Below are 17,551 nucleotides of genomic sequence, written 5' to 3'. Positions count from 1 at the left end.
CGTAACTTTTACTTTTACACCACTACATTTCCCCTAACTATGTTTGTTACTCTTTACTACCAAATAAAATCAGAAGAAGAAGAGTTGGTCCGTATTTGTATAGGATTTTCTAGCCTTGATGCGCTGCTAAGACTTTTGTCATTCACCCATTCACACACTGCAACATGGGGTTAAGTGTCTTGCTCAAGGACACATGTAGACAAGCAGAGCCAGGAAATGAACCCACAAACTTCCAGTTGAAAGACAACTCGGCCTACCACTGAGCTACCATTGCTCCCTCCTAACTCCTCACTTTAGTAAATTTTATATCAGAAAATTACTTTTGAAGTACAGTAAATGCCATATACTTTAAGACTTTTACTGAAGTAATATTATAAAAAAAAGTGACCTGAAGGTACTTTATACAAGATAGCTGCTTTATTTGCACATGTGGTCAAACCTTGTTTCCTAACAAGATGGAACTTTTGCTTGTTGTTTATTGTGAATACTGGAATACAGTTTTAATCTGAGGTGACTTGTCTCACAGTGAAGATGAACTGAACTGCAGATGATTCTCAGAGTGTGAGTCAGTGAGATTCTGCTGGTGTGACATTAGACACTGTGTGTGTGTGTGTGTTCTTGTGTTTGTTACCTTTTTAGGACTTTTTCTGGCATAATCACTGACCTTGTCAGGACCAGTTGTCCTGACCAAAAGTTTATTTCTGAGGACGGGGTTGAATTTGGAGCTAACATTTGAATTGTGGTTAGGTTAAGGTTAGATTTGAGCATTAACTAGTTATGGTTAAAATTAGGTATAAGGCCTTGGAAAGGCTGTCCAAATGACTGGAGGGGAATGAAAGTCTTAAAATGGATATAAATACAAGAGAGAGTGTGTGTGTACGTGTGTGTGTGCTGGTAACATCCTGTTGCAATGAACTGAGTCACAAGTTTTTTGGATGGCTGGTGAAACTCGGATGACAGGACAGCAGCTGAAAATGGACAGCTGAAGTTCCGCATCTAAAGAGTGTATCATTATGATTTTGTTTTAAGACAACATCCACCTACAAAGAATCTATTTCAACGTGTTTTTTTTCAACAGGCTACTAAATATGAGTCAATTACTTGTTCAACAGAAAAAAAACATCTTAATGGTGATTCATTCCAGGGCTGCAACTAATGATTCTTATAATAATCAAATAATCTGTTGATGAATTAGTCGCTTGGTCCTTAAAATGTTGAAAATATATTCCTCAGTGGTTTTTTAAATTGATTAATCGAGTTATAGTTTCTATAGGCCTAATTTGTTCTGGGTCATATTTAGTCCCTGTGTCCTCTGTGAAACTCAACTGATACACATAAATGAATGAATGAATGAATGAATGAATGAATGAATGAATGAATGAATAACAACGTTATTATAATCCTCTTTGTTACGTTGTCACTGTGAGAATATTTCGCAACAGATTACACATCAGAGTGTTGTTCTCTGAGTGAAAATGTGGACTGCTCCTTTAAATGTTCCCCTCGTCAGCAGCAGCGCGGCAGTGTTAGCACGTAGCACACGATACGTGCGGTACGTGCCAACACACACACACAAGCACAGAGAGAGAACGGCGAGAGCACGCACACGCGCCCAACCAGATATTTATTTGTGTGTGTGTGTGCGCCCGCGCGCGCGTTACCTCTTTAGGAGTTAAGTGTTACATAATCATTTATGGCTCTTCTCCACCCACAACAGGCTGCCCTTTGTTATCACTGCACGGAGAAGACCTGCACGCGCCAGTGCAGTACTACTACACACAGTACACACGGCAACACCGTGTACTGACTCGGTACTCTCCTTTTCATTGCTACTTGTTAAGTTAATGTTTAATCTGCAACTACACACACACACACACAAGCCTGTACAGCCTTAATTATAACCAGTTAATTTCTAACCATAATGTAACCACACTTCAGATTAACTTTAATCTGCCAATAATCTAAAAGAAAAAGTCGTGAAGTGTCAACAGCTGCTTCCCTTTGTTAATTATGTGTTCGTGTATGTTCTGTATGTGTGTGTGTGTGCGCGTACTTTAACTTCCCTGCACAGCTCACACTCATTTTGGGAGCGGATTATTACAGATGGAAGCAGCGCGTGCGTGCGTGCATGTGTGACATGATATATATACATGAGTGAGGTTCCAGCAGCAAGTCAGTAAACAACAGACCTCTGTGGGGTGTGTTCCTGCTCGGTTGATTTCCACCAATCGCTATCCACCTCCAGCTCACGTGGTTCCCTTGTTTACTACAGATTTGAGGAGCTACAGTGGAGGCTGCTGGGAAAACCCGGAGCAGGCAGCGTTTGTTGACTCTGCAAAGTGAAGACGCTTCTTAGATGGAACAGCTATGCTAGTGAGTTGACCTCTGACCTCACAGCAGGTCGCTCCATTTGCTGGATTTCGTCAGGCTTCTGAAGGTCAAAGGTCACGTCTAGATAGTTACTGGTGTGGGATAAATTTGGACATTTTGGAGGCTCTCATTACTAAACTGTTCCCACCATGTACATATCAGTGTTGCAATGTAACAAAGTACAAATACTTTGTCACAGTACAAAATTCACCTATCTGTACTGTATTATTTATATTTCTAGGAACTTTTACTCCATTACATTTCCCTTAACTAGAGCTTTTCAAGTGTGTTGCTCAAGGACATATATATAGACTAGCAGAGCCAGGAATTGAACCCACAACCTTCTAGTTGAAAGACAACTTGCCCTACCACTGAGCTACCATGGCTCAATCCTAACTCCTCACTTTTTTTTAATACTTTTACTTTAAAACTTAAGTATATTTTATATCAGAAAATGACTTTTGATGGTTAATTACAGTAACCATCATATACAAGACTTTTCCTTCAGTAATATTATAAAAAGTGACTTCAACTTTTAATTAAGTCATTTTCTGGTGAAATGCTTGTACTTTTATTTGGAGTATTGAATTTAGGTAGACTGCAGCACCTGTTTCATACGTGATAGATGAGCCAAGACCACCTCTCCATCTCTGAAAGGCTCCGCCCATGTTGACATACATGCTTTATTGCATTTATGGTCAGATTCTCTTTTTAGAATCTCCTTTGTTTTAGGTTTCTCTGCAGTGTTGTCTTTGCAAATGCTGGAATAGTGACCTTGACACTATAGGGATGTATATGTACAGCTGCTCAGTAGATTAAGCAAGTAAGTAAAGGTTATTTATATAGCATTTTTTACAGATACTAAGTGCTGTGCAATCATAAATAAACTACTACAGCAAGGACAAACGAGGGCACATACTACACGCACACAACCATCACACCCAAAGTAAAATCAACCAGCCTGTCTAAAAAGTGAAGTTTTCAACAGAGTCGATACAGCGCAGGTGCAAAGGGCGTGCGTTCCATAACCAGGGGGCTGCTGTCTGGAAAGAACAGTCTCTGCGAGTCTTAAAACTGGTACTGGGGGGTCATGAGTCTTTGATCTGGTGACCTCAGGGAACGTGCTGCGGGAGTATGGCATAAGGAGATTGGAAATATGAGGTGGGGCTTGGCCATGCAAAGCTCTAGACGTTAAAACTAAAATCTACTCAGTCTCTTTCTAGACTGACCTGTGATTGATCAAAATCTCCAGACACGGGCCAGAAAAGAAGACGTTTTTGAGCGGTTCTATTTATCAGAGCCAGCCCAGGCCTTTTTTCTTTACACACTATTGGACAACCCCCCAAGCAGCTGCTTCGTCTGCTCCATATGATACAAAGACGGTGACATACAAAGACATTCAGAAGGACGCCTATGACTAGTACTGTAAGAATGTTTTTTTGTATATGGAATTATGGATCGGTAAGTGCAATATGTTGCCTACCGCAGCTTTAACGTTGGTGGTGACAGATTTACCCACAATGCACAGGTCTGTCACTTGCAAGAAACAAGAAGCTACACGTCATAAAAACATATGAGCTGTAAAAGTTCCCCAGCAACACGCAACAATGTGACACAATGTGACACACTCGTTTTGTGTCCTTTCACATTCGCCCATCCGGATCCACTCCGGGTTTTATGCGACACTGGCTGCAGCTTGCAGCAGCAGCTCACTCAAACACTCTCACACTTACATATTGAGCTCAAATGGAACAGTAGTGTGGTGGATACATCCTAACCTATTTTTGAAGTGTGGTTTTTCTTCTGCTGCAGACTGTGTAGGTATGTAACGACACACACACATACGCACACTTTGCTTTCATTTCACTCATTCTTTTTATTCACTATTTGTTGGCTGTTTTTTCTGACTTGAGTTCTTTTTATGGGACATTTCAGAGTCCACAGATGTACTTTTTGCATGTGTCTGCTGCTGCTTGGTTCAAACTGTGAAATGTGATACAGGGAAAGTAAGGACAAGTGTGGACTGTGGAGTGATAATTGTGTCTCATGCTGAAGTTCACAGATAAGACAGTAACTTTGTCTTTGGTGTCTGGTGTTTGTTGTTTTTTCACTACTGTTGTCAGGGCCTTCATGGCACCACATTTGGTAATTTCAAATCACTGCTGTGGGCCTGCTGCTTGTCTTTGAGTCCAATGTTGTTGGGCTGATAAGACAGTATGGACACCCAGTGTGGACACTGTGAAAGTCACTCTGGAGTTTTGTCTTTTTATCTATTTTTTGTCCACAGACTGTGCAGATCGAGTAAAATGGTTTCTAGACTATAGTGGAGAAAATTAAAGTCCTGTTCGTGGCCTGTTTTCGTGTTCATCGAGCGACTCTTATTGTGGAGGGTGTGAGCCCTGCAAAGGAGGAATCTGATTGGCCCAAAGCTCAGAGCTGCACACAGACAGAGGGGGTGTGTTTGAGTATGTGCAGTACAGTATGTGTTCATTGTGCTGCACATACTGCATGTACTGAATGAAGCTGCACTTTTTTTGTGAACAACTGTATTATTGGTATAATTTCACACATCGAGGTGAAATATTACCAACATTTTAACATACCCCTCCCTCCCTCCCCCTGGTGGCACCCCCTTCTGAAATTACTTCATGCAGCTACAGAACCTGAGTAATAATGTGGTTACAGTACGATGCTAAAAGCACTTAATGTAGTTACTGTAAAAGTACTTCTTTCACTTACAGTAACAGACTTCATGCAGTGACTGTACCACAGTAAAAGTACCGGTACTTCCCTGTGCAGTGAAGTGACTTCAGCTGTAACTGCTCTCTGATCAGATCATTGATCCCAAGTCGTCTTCAGAATCAGAGGAAAAGTGATTCACTGGTGTTTTATTCTGGAGACGCTCGGCTGATAATGGAGCACAAACACCTGGAAAAACACAACAAGGACACACAACACGGTTCATACACACAAAAAAAGCACCAGTGAAGGACTCCGCTACATTAGCACAGTGAGGTCAGTCGTGTGTTATACTGTACGTGTTGCAGAGCATGATTCTGACTCACTGATTAACTGGAAACTGTGTGAAACTGTGCATGTGTGTGTCATCACGTTGCCACAGCCACAGAGTTCATCAATTTAGACGTTACAGTCATTGTCAGGAGAAAGTTCAGACCGTTGGCCTTTTCTTGTAATTCTCTGCCCATTAGCACACACACACACACATACATAGAGAGTTGTAATATTTTATACATTTAATTTCTCGAACATGACACCTCACCAATAATACCACAGCCAACAGAGGTCTTGTCCATCACTGCTGCCATTTTGGCCAAACACTTGAGCACACACTCACAACTTTGCACGGCTGTGCTACTTCAGACACTGCATTGCTTCCATTCACTTGAAGGGCCTTAAGAAAGCATTGTCCTTAACCGTAACCATAACCAATTCATGACTAACCCTAACCTTAACCAACAACGTAGGCAATTCCTCAGAAATGAGATTCCCAAGAGGCTTGCAAATCCAAGTACACACACACACTCACACACACACACACAGCATCCTGACTGTAAATGACACTGTAGCCTGTGAGTCAGTCTGATTTCTCTCAGATCTGTGAAACACAGGACACATCTGACAGTTAAACATAATCTAGATCTTAAGACTTCCCAGCAGCCACTGCTCAGATTACATGTTATTGGAGGGCTCTTGGGACTTAGTTTGCAGCAAAAGTCTGGAGAGGCAGCGTTCAGTCCGATGAATCACGTTTCTGCAACAAACTCTGAAGAGGCATTTGATTGGTGTCTCTGAACTGACTGGTATTAAAGGCATGGCCACATGACTGAATACTTTTTTTCATTAGACATTTACTCAGAGAACGTTAATGTCATCCTGATCGGCAGGAGTTGGCAACTCTGGACAGAGTCTGCGGCATGTCCGCTAACCTGTTGATTTGTGATTCTGAAGAGTTCATGCACAGCTGTTGCTTGTTGTCCACCAATTTAGGGCTGTCGTTAATGGGAAATGTAGAACATAAAGCTGAAAATGACATAGCATAACTTTGGCTTTAAAAGTACAATCGGTAGAATTATTGTGCTCTTGATCAATAACTATATTCAGCATAATGTAAATCAAATGACCTAGTCTCAGTTTACTGCCTTTGCAAAATCTGGCTTATGTATGTGCATGGCCTTAAATCTTCTAAACATCCCCAACATCAACATAAAGGTCCTGAAGAACATACACAACCACTGAAACATGAGCATGTTCACATTCAACTCCAAGTTCTGCTTAACATAAGTTACAAGGATCGGCAGAAGGTGACGCTCTATTTTCTTGCTTCTCTGAATCTCTCACACAAAACACAGACATGCTACCAAAGACGCGCCTCGGGAAGCGTTCGCCACTCGGTGCGCTGGTGAGCTCCGCGTGTACGGCAGGAGCTAACCCAGAGACAGCCAAGACTGGTGTCACCATGGCGACGGCAGCGGGACCTCAGGCCATCACCAGAGTCAGGGGTCACCCTGGACTGAAGGTGAGGAGGAAGCATTAATCAGTCTTCCTAAAATGATTGGATTTTCTATGATAAGTCTCCCTTGATTGACTCAGTCAGTCACAATGAACCACAGATGTGTGTTTAGATTCTCATTCATCCAGGTCATAGTTCTCCAAAGTGGTGTTTCTCTTTTGCAGGTGTATTTTCAGTGTGCAGGAAAAGGTGACTCTCCAGGAATGGCGGATCAGCTGGATCTCACGGAGAGTGACATCTCTGCTGTTTGGCCTTCATCTCATTCTTCCTCCTCCTCGTCAGTGCTTCCATCCAACAGCAGATGCATTTCCTCTTGCATCGACGTCCCCAGCAGGTCAGATGTCATCTCTGATGTCTGTTTTGGCGCAGCGTTTTTACCAGCAAACAGACTAACTCTGAGTTTCCCCTCCTTCTGCAGACAGAGGAGTCCAGGGGACGTGGACATGGACGAATTGATGGCGGCGATGGTCCTAAGCAGTTTGTCCTGTAGCCCTCTGATGCACAGTCCCACCAATCCTGAACCACCAGGTACGACAACAGCAAACAACCACAACAACAGTAACTAAACTGTAACAGCGTCCGGTCTAAGCGTCTTAGACTAAGTCTAAGTGATCATGTCTCACCCAGATGGACAGTGAAACCTGACCAACAAGGTCAAAAGTCACTGACACTCAAGGTTTAAATAAAAACAACAGTCAAGAACACAGACAACAGAAGATCAGTAACTCTGTCCGTCACATGTTTCTGTGGTTTAATGGAGGACCAAACCTGTCAGCTTCTCCCTCAGCCAGATAACTTGTCATGTGACCGTCATTGTGCCAAGCAATAAGACATTAGTCAAAGGAATGAGTCAGATTGGGCGCAAATCCATATTTTAGATCTCAAGAGATTTTGTCCCACCCATGACAAACGGTGTTTAAAGGGTAAAAATCTAACAGTAAACAGACAGTAGGTGGCAATAAATGGTGTCCTCTTCTTTCAGCTCCGGTGATGGACTGTGTAGGCGGCGAGCTCTCTGACAGCAGCAGCAGCGGCAGCGGCTACTGGAGTGTCGGCCAGGCCAACGGAAGCCCGGCCCCGTCTCCACCAATCCTAGAGAATGACGTCAACCTGACTGCAGTCCCCGACGAGGGGCTGGACATGGAGATGGAACAGGAGATCTCTGACGAGCCAGCACCGAGGAAGCGCAGAGTGAGTTGGTGTTTTACAGTTTCACAGCTCAGTAGCACGCATAAGAGGGTGAGAGCTGACACGGTGAGTTTTTCGCCCTGCAGAACTCGGTGAAGGTGGCGTACAGGTGTCTGTGGCCCGCCTGTGGAAAGGTGCTGACCACGGTGGTGGGAATCAAACGTCACATCAGAACAACACACCTGTGGTAAGTGTCCTCTGATGCCAACACGTACTGTAACTGTCCTAATACGAGCTCGTCCTTATTCCTTATCCTTTATTTTTGAACTCTCTCGCAGCCGTGGTGGAGAACATGAGCGCTGTTCTCGCAGCGAAGAGGATTTTTACTACACCGAGGTCACCCAGCATCAGTCTCCTCCACACCCTCCCCCCTGTAGCCCTGCCCCCTCCTCGCCGTCCAACTGCCCCGCCTCACCAGCGAGCCCTTCATCGCCCTCCTCTCCATCTCCCCCGTTCCCAACCTGCAGCGCTCTGAGTTCCTCTGCGCCTTCCGGCAGCTTCTGGCAGGTCAAGTCAGAGCACTCCTACCAGGTAGGGGAGGAGCTTATCAACAGCGGTTGACATTTAGTGTAAAATGAAGACAATGTCGCGGCTCCCTAACAAAACGTTTGCGTTGTGTCATTAGGCTCCGCCTCCCAGCCAAGTCATCACAGAGGCAGCTTCTATCACGGTGTCCAGTCGTTGGACAGCCCCACCTTCCACCTGCTTCAACAAACAGGTAAACAGTCAGGCTTTTAGAGACAAAACAAAAAATGTTTTTTTACCAATTCTACTTTAAAAAAAAACATCGATTGACTAGTTCATGATTCATCCACTCAGTCAGTAATGAGGACCTGCACTACATTTAACTAACTAAAAACTTCTGCAGCAAAGACTCATGGGAAATAATCTCCCACTCACTTGTTTTCTCCAGTCTGAGGCTTGTTCAGCTCCCTATTGTTTATCTTCTCCTCGAGGCCAGAGGAGCCTGTTCAAACTGGTTTTAGACATGTGTGCGCGTGCGCGCTCCTCCCTGATGGTTTTCATTCAAAGGGAAAATCCTCTCAGTTGGTTTGTGGTCATATTTTCCACCAGTTTTCCCCACAGTGCTCTGCTGCCACCTGCAGGCTTCCTGGGAGAACTACAGCATGTTTTTCACATCGTAAAATCCGTGGTTTAAACACATGCTCTCTCTCTCGCTCTCTCGCCTCACAGGCTTTGCCGTTCAGAGTGCGTTCAGTAAGTGTTGGGGAACAGTGGCTGCAGAACCACAGCACCCCCTGCAGGTTAGTACTCACACCAACACCCACATACAAATGACATTGTATTATGATGTTTTATGATGAATAAAACATTATCTAACTTAGGTAAATTACATTTCTTCGACACATATGCAGAGGTGGAAAGAATACTGAAAGTACTCAAGTAAAAGTACCACTATTTTGATAAGAGTAAAAGTTACTTTTTTTAACAAGGTTTTTTCTTGTGTCATGCAAAAAGGACAATGTGACACTAATCTCAAATTAATTGTTTTTAATTAAAGGCAAAACTTAACACATTAATGTGCTGACAAAAGACAATATGTAAACACATAACGCATCAGCCAAAATGGGTCAAAGGTCACAAATGTCACTCACTCAGGGACCTTAATTAGCGCCAATTCACCTGTCCTTGTTGTTCAGTGCCAAAGTTTATATGTATGTTATTTTTTAAATTCTCAGTCACGGAATACAATTTAAACGTAGCGAACTTCCAAAAAAGTACATATATATACATATATATGCATATATATATATATATATATATATATATATATATATATATATATATATATATATATATGCATATACAGTATATACATATACATATATATGTATGTATATTTATACATAAATAATCCCAACATGAAATAGGTACAAACGTCCTCTGTGTTGTGTGTTCGTCAGGAGGATCCGTGGAGAGGCTAAGAAGTGTCGGAAGGTTTACGGCATCGAGCACAGAGATCAGTGGTGCACGGCCTGTCGTTGGAAGAAAGCCTGCCAGCGCTTCCTCGACTGAACGGGAAGGTTGAACATAAATGGACAAGCGGAGGAGTTGGTCACTGAGGGGGGGATGTACAGAGGACGGACAGAGCGGGAGTATCTGCAGACTATGGACCGAAGTGGAGTCGTACTGTGGGGTTGGACAGAGAGGGACTGTCAGCGAGGAGCTTGGCTTCGCCTGGTGGATGTTTTATACCTAAATTTGCCTTTAGATTAGTTTTTATACTTGTACTTTTGCTTTAAGTCTCTTTCATTTTTGAATGTGTAGTTTATAGCTGCTGCTGTCTAACAGAACCTTTGTCTCGTCGGTGCTCTTTTTTGTGATGAAGTGATCTGGGGCAGCTATGATGTGACCTTTGACCTGGTCACCTGTTGACCTGAGGCAGCTGAGTGGCCAGTGCTCCACGTGTGTTCTTAAAGAACAAACAGCCTCTGCGTCAATTAAGTTAAGGAGAGTAGCTGCTTAACTTTAGACCTTAAAGGCCCAGTTATACTAATATTTTGCAGCAAAGTCAATATTTCTCAGTGGAATCAATGTGACTTGATAATTTACTTGCAGGATTAAAATAAAGTCTGTTTTATCGAACCGTCCTGACAGAGATCTAAGCACACAAGTTTGCTAATTTCTTATTACATACAGGTAATTGACGGCCACACTTGCCAATACAGCCTAGGCTACATTACCTTTAGGGTGAAGGTCGGAGTTTAATCACCTCAATCAGAGGAAGAAGAATTGCTTTGCTACCATGGTCCATAAAATAAACATTTGTGTTATTCTGTGTATTAGTTAACACAAGGCCATAAGTGTCATTTATGCTCAGTGTTAGAATGTTAGATACATATGCAAACAGAAGGAGCCCCATGTCCATATCTGTAGTATTATTATTATTACTACATTATTTGTATCCGTGAGATTTCGGTTGACTTGCACAAAGGAACTAAAGCAATACCACCATAAATTGAGGGATGGCAGTTTGTGTGACAACTCCCTTTGAAATTCAACAGTGGCATAACTTTATGAGACTGTGCGTGTTGATAATGAACTCAACAACAATGTGGCCGCTTTTTCGTATATCTCTTTTTGTACATAGACATACATTTGATTAGACAAATGTATGTCTATGTACAAAAAGAGATATACGAAAAAGAAGGATTAATAGGGAGAGCCGCTTGGCCGCTCTCACCTTTACTTGACACTTGACTTAGTTCATACAACTGATAACCAATAAGTGTAATAAATGTAACCAAACCCCTAAACCACTTTTTTTGGATATATAATGTAATGTTATTTTGAGATCCAGGTGCAAATCTTCACAGTTTAGTAGGAAAAATTGAAATTATACTGCCTGTCTGGTCAAACACCAGCTACTGCGTTCAAATTTTTGCCATTGGCTTTCGTAGTTCACTCTTCCATCACCCTCTTGTCTAATCAGCGTGAGGCTCGCTGTCCCAGACTCCTCCCCTTTTTGTTCGATGTCAGATTTCACTATCAGGCGACGTCTCCTGTTCTACTTCTCACTCTTCCTCCCTCCTCTTCTCCCTAACTCAGGTCTCAGTTCACTACTTGACAGATGGGGGTTTAGTTACACTTTGTTTTGAGGAAATGTGGAAAAAAGTGGAGCTTCTGGCTCTATAAGAGGATTCTAACCATTAGCACGAAGATGTTAGTATAACCTATTCAATTCAATTGGTGAATCATTCCTGGTAATTATGGCGCAGACAAAAATAATAATTCTTACTGCCTCAACGTGTGAATATATCAGGCCATAGCGTTTGAGCTCAGAGCTAATGAAAGTTGTCCATTTCCACTTATAAATGTGGACTGGCCCAAGTCTACATTGATTGTAGAATAAACGTTGTGGTCAGAAACTCGGTGCTAATGTGTCCGTCTGGTGCTACACAGGCCGTGGTGTAATGCGCAGTTAGATCAGGAAAGAACTGATTCAGGATCAGCCTCAGCTCCTCTCACACCAAACCTGTAACTGAGCGCTTTGGTTGTCTGTAACATGATGGTGTAGCCTTTCTGATGTTTTGCACCTGACGAACACCAAACCAGTGACTCAGCAAGTTGAACCGTTTTGTTGATTTTGTATGTTTTGCTGAGATCAGTGGAGTTTGCCTGTCAGCATCAAGTACGGCTTAAGTCTCACAAACAACATCATGTCCGTGTTGGTACTTCCATAAAATATGAAAATGAAGAAAAATGTCAATTATTGTTTCCAAATACTCCCAAAACATTTTTCCCTCACGTCTTGTTTTGTCCACAAACCAAAAATATTAAGTTTACTGTAAAAGAGGAGCAACGAACATGCTGAAACCACAAAAAAAAACAGTTGATTAGTAATTGATTCCTTCATCAATTCATTACAGCCCTACTTCGCAATAACAGTCGTCTCCCACATTGTAAATACATGTATCCATCACTCTTCATCTATTAATTTCCCTTCACTTGCATAGTTAGGAAGCAAAAGCCATTTCCACTCCTGATGAAACCACATGCAGTATTGATCAGTCAAGTTTTATCAAAACTAACACAATGCACACCAATATGAGTATACACGTCATAATATGTACTTGCTCCTGGGGTATACATACAGATATATACATACACTGGGTCCATATATCAAATTGTGATGATTCCTTAAGATTTTTATCAGTCATTGTTGCCGCAGAAAGACGTTTGTTTGCATTGAATTCTGTACGTTATTTTTTTATTATATGTTCGTTTAAGAGCAACAAAAGTTCAACGTTGATCATTGTAATCAAATCATTTCTAAGATGCACTCTTTTATACATGTGAAATCGCAATGTTATAATAAACTGGAATGAGCTGAAAACGTTTGGGTTTGTCTTCACTTACGAGACGATTGATTCTGTACGATTTTCATAAGAATAAAGTTTGAACAACTTTTAACAACAGTTGACAGCCATTTCAGCTGTAAACCAGCAACATATAAATGCTAAAACTGCACATTTCCTCCCAGTTACCAAAAGTGACATTGGTGTAAGTTTATTACTTGTGTAAATGCAAAGAAGACTTTTAGATAAAGTCACATGTCAACTTATTTGACAGTAGGGGTGCAGTGAGAGAGCAGTATACAAAGCGACACAAGTTGGAAAAGATAAACCAGTAGACAGATAAGTATAGCATAGATTTAATTGGTGAGCCTCATGTTTTCTCTGTCTCGTGCTGGTTCTTGGGACAGGAAGAGCACAAAGCACAGAAACTCACATGAACAACCACTTTCATGCTTTCTGAAGTCCTTCTTTTTTGTCAGCCTGTACATACGACATACAGAACGAGACACTGTGTGTTTTAAATTAAGTTTTTATTAAAGATGATCCAGCTCAATTATAACAGCAAACTGAACAAAAATGCCTGCAAGTGATAATAAAACCAAACAGTGACTGATCCACTCTGAGACACACACACATACACACACATACAAACAAACACACACGCATACACTCAGCTGTCACTCTGCTGTAATAAATTATATGTACAATCCAGGTCCATCTGTGGCTCCAGCCGTCATCAACACTGACAGTTGTCACTCTGCCACGTTGGAGCCAGAGTCTAATGAGAAAGAGAGAGAAAAAACCAAAGTGTTAAATGCACAAAACAAAAGAAAGAAAAGAGAGAACAAGCAAATAAATATTTATTCAGTTAAACAATGGAAAAAAAAACACACTGGTGTGTGGGTGTGAACTGTGAAAGAATTTTAGTTTTACACTTACCATTTGTCAGATTTGTTCTGGACTGACTCACTCTTTCCGTCACAGGCGACAATCTTGACTTTGTCAACCTTCACAAGGTCAGTCACCTCTCTGAACTCCACATCGTTCAAGACAAATGTCCACACGTTGTCACAGAACCTGTAGGTGTTCAGAGAACCCTGGGGAGGTGGGACACAACATAAACATGTTACAGCTTCCTGTTGAATATAAACATAAACTTCTCCAAATGAATCCTGATTTGAGTCCTTACTGCACACCATTTGCCTGTGTAAAGGCTAAAATGTGAACACACAGTTTTCTGAAAGAGTTCAAAATGTCCTGTACATGACTATGACTTCACACAAGCTCAGAAACAGTGAGTAACAAACTGGTCTGTAGTGACAAAAAGTGGTTCAAAGCAGTTTTACTTCCATTCCTTTCTTCCTGTGGACTCAAAAGCAACTTCATGCATACAAAATGTTAAATGTCTCCTTTCCTGCCAGCTGTGCAGTCATGACTGTAGCCAAATAAGAGAGAAGAGGCGAAAAAAGAAACTCACCCTGAAATTGACTCGGTTGCGGACTCTGTTGGCGAGCGCTGTGTTGATGGCTTTGTCGAACTGGAGGAGAACCTGAAGAGCCAGCTGAGGGGTGATCTGCTGAGTCTGCACGCACACACATGCATGACCAAGTTTAACATCCTCACGCACACAATGGTTCACAACAGTGTTTTTGAATCTACCCAGCAAAAACCTAAGTTCATTAATCAACACATGACATTTTTGTTTATTAGACATGTTAATTAAAAACACCAAAGATGTCTGACTTCATTATTTTACTCAGCAGGTATGAGATGCTCATTTTCAGTTCAGAAATGTTTTCATACAGAGTTAATTATCAAACAATAATGGATTATATTTATTATTATTAATAATAATAATAATAATAATAACAAGAATAGTTCTGGATTTTTTAAATGTGCCTGGTTATGCGAGATACTGACAAATAGTCTAAGCTGCTGACTAGACCAGAACCCATATGAGACAAGTATCATCTCACTGGAAACATGGCTGCTAGCAAGGACTCCATAAATAAGATTGTGGCCACTTCATAAAATGTTTGCATGATAAAATCTACACCTGCTTATGTCTACACTATCTCAAAGAGGCTTTATCCAACTATTATCTACGACCATTTGTGTTTCACACACACACACACACACACACACACACACACACACACACAGTGAGCAGTTTACAGAGCAACAGCTTCCATTTGCTATCAACTATATTCTTAATATATTGTATATGTGAAACATTTCCAGGGGGATTCTTTGTGTTTTCAGTCATAATATAGCTTTTTTGCAGCCATCTCACATGACTAGGGTGATGTTGATGTTGCCTCCATCTGTTTCGACATAAAGTCAATAACCTCCCATGTGCAGCAGGGGAATGTCACAGGGCAACAGAAGATAAAAAACAAACACAACACTGCTATACTCAAAAACACAGAGAGAGTACTGTCTTGCAGGTGACGTGCAAGTGCAGTTCAGTTGGCCCTTATTACAACGCAGCGCTATGCGCATAAATGCCATAGTATTTGCCCCATGGATCATATTGTATAATCATTTGGGGCCAAACTCACCAAACAACACTTGCACACACTTGGTCATTATATAAACAGGCACTAAAGTAAAGGATCAGAAACCTGTTAGGTGGCACTACTGAAATACAAATTATCAAGAAAAATATACCACATTTTTACAGTTTAATTAGGCTTCTCATGTCTAAAACTTATTTTCAAGTGTGTGAACAAACTTGCTCCTGAAATGCTCTGCCAATTGGTAAACAAACAAAATGGTGGAATTAATACAGTTATTGTAGAACAGCGAAACGAACGGTAATAGGTACCAAACTCTGGAAGATATTACCACCGGAAATCAAAACATTGGCGGAGATTAAGGTTTTAAACTCACAAGCAAAAACAATGGCTGAAACAAGCCTGTGAACACTGACTTTTACATACTATTGTACAATTTCCGTTACCTGACGTCATCGGTTTAGTATTTTATCGTTTTGTTTTTGAAATTGCTCTTCAACGTTTGTTTCATTAGTAAAGACCTAACCGGGGAGGATGCATGACATCCGTTCTGCTCAATAAACGTCTAAATAAAATGGGTCACACTAATAATTTACTAAAGAAACCTAATATATTGCCACATCAATTCTAAACAATAGCCAAACATAAGCAACTTTGGTTCTATAATGTTTCTGGCTATATACACATATACATATACATATACATATATAGTATTTACGTAAGGAATCTTATGTGTACTTTGTGCGACTATAATCTTGGCTTTATGGGTCAAACATAAATTTCCCACTGGTACAGTAAACCCAGTGTGTTTGAGTGTGATGATAATAAAGAAACCAGCAAGAACACATTCGGATGATCGCGAATCATAACAGCATAAATGTGTTGCTGTTGACCTGTAGGACACGTAAAACGTAAAAACTGGTCACGACACCAACATTGCCCACTTGTTCATACAAATACTTTAATTCGTCTGTAGAAGGACACGGCACTAAAGTAAACCACATAGACACCGAGCTCCAGTTAGCCCGCCGCGAGCTAACAAGAGTTAGCCGAGTGCCGCTGTGGCTAGCTGTTAGCAGCGCGCTGTTGTGGACTAGCTGTGGACCAACAGTCGCGGTGTTTTTGAGGCGAGTGTCACCTGTATGAGCTCGTCCAGACTCTCCTGCAGACTGTTTCCCAGAGTGGTGTTCCTGTACAGCTGGTACGCCATGGCGGGAACAGCCGAATGTGCAAACAACTACTGTTAACTATCCTACAAACACTCACGAAGCTAACGAAGCTATGAGCTTCACTCCACTGTGATTGGAGGCGCCGTTTACAAAAAGAGTTCCGGCTAAAAGATTCCAAAATAAAACACGTAACAGTTAATAAATGACAGGATAAGAAGTTAGAACTGAAGTGTCCTTTTTTCAGTAGTATGTGCGGATGCCTTTGATATGTGTTCCATTTACTTTGTCTGCCTTTGAGCTGATTTCTAACTTTCTATGGGAGAGAAAAATGCTTTAAACATTTCAAAAAAGTATCAAAGGCAGCTGGGAATACCAATGATTGAAGACAGTTGTGGTGATGAGTCAGCATTTGTCTGACTTTTTTTGTTGCGTCGTATCATTCAGCCTTTATTTTGAAGGACGGGTTTCTCTTGTCTTTTGTTTTGACTCCTGTTGAGTCCATGGAAGGTTTCAAGAACCAAAACGTCCTCAATCAAAATGTTTGCTACATTTAATTATTGTTTCACGTTTTTAAAGTCAAAAACATGTTTTAATTATTGGCCCAATTGAACAACTTGTAGGACATTGTATTGTTTTTAAATGTGTATTTAATTTACTCACTGCTCACGAAATTTGATGCTGACCATCACCCCATAACATACAACCCTAACATATAGCATTTGTTTTAGAGATGCAAATTCATATATAATATAGAAATAAAAAGTGGGGGATTTTACAAAATCATGTCACTAGGTGGCAGCATTACATCAATTAGAAAAAGTTTCATCTTCTGTGGTGTTCATGTTGTTTAATGACCTCAATCAAATGATTACTGTCAACTTCTTTATGGACTCCCCAACCAACCACAGAATGGTCCCACTGCACTTACTGTAAAGTCAAAGAGAAAAGGTGGGACTA

General features: G+C 41.2%; 2 protein-coding genes across 3 annotated transcripts; one reads left to right on the top strand and one right to left on the bottom strand.

The window, feature by feature from the left end:
* Positions 1-1,739: 1,739 nt before the first annotated feature.
* LOC122771962 (zinc finger protein 395-like) lies at positions 1,740-12,947 on the top strand. 2 transcript variants are annotated; one of them, XM_044029560.1, is made up of 10 exons: positions 1,740-1,811; positions 6,741-6,907; positions 7,066-7,235; positions 7,320-7,429; positions 7,884-8,092; positions 8,176-8,276; positions 8,368-8,620; positions 8,715-8,807; positions 9,284-9,354; positions 10,015-12,947. In XM_044029560.1, exons 2-10 carry the CDS (start codon positions 6,743-6,745, stop codon positions 10,124-10,126), a joined length of 1,284 nt encoding a protein of 427 aa, XP_043885495.1. In that variant the 5' UTR covers positions 1,740-1,811; positions 6,741-6,742; the 3' UTR covers positions 10,127-12,947. The 2 variants fall into 2 exon arrangements, with proteins under 2 accessions (XP_043885495.1, XP_043885496.1); XM_044029561.1 differs by lacking the exon at positions 1,740-1,811 and adding an exon at positions 4,034-4,191.
* A 473-nt stretch (positions 12,948-13,420) lies between these two features.
* On the bottom strand, positions 13,421-16,751 carry gtf2a2 (general transcription factor IIA, 2). The gene is made up of 4 exons (XM_044029571.1): positions 16,564-16,751; positions 14,387-14,491; positions 13,849-14,006; positions 13,421-13,687 (listed from the first exon to the last, which is right to left on the bottom strand). Coding segments are annotated over exons 1-4 (336 nt in total). The 5' UTR covers positions 16,636-16,751; the 3' UTR covers positions 13,421-13,686.
* Positions 16,752-17,551: the final 800 nt, after the last annotated feature.

The sequence above is a fragment of the Solea senegalensis genome, linkage group LG7 (assembly GCF_019176455.1).
Source record: "Solea senegalensis isolate Sse05_10M linkage group LG7, IFAPA_SoseM_1, whole genome shotgun sequence".
NCBI classification, from domain to species: domain Eukaryota; kingdom Metazoa; phylum Chordata; class Actinopteri; order Pleuronectiformes; family Soleidae; genus Solea; species Solea senegalensis.
This window is presented reverse-complemented; position numbering and strand designations above follow the sequence as displayed.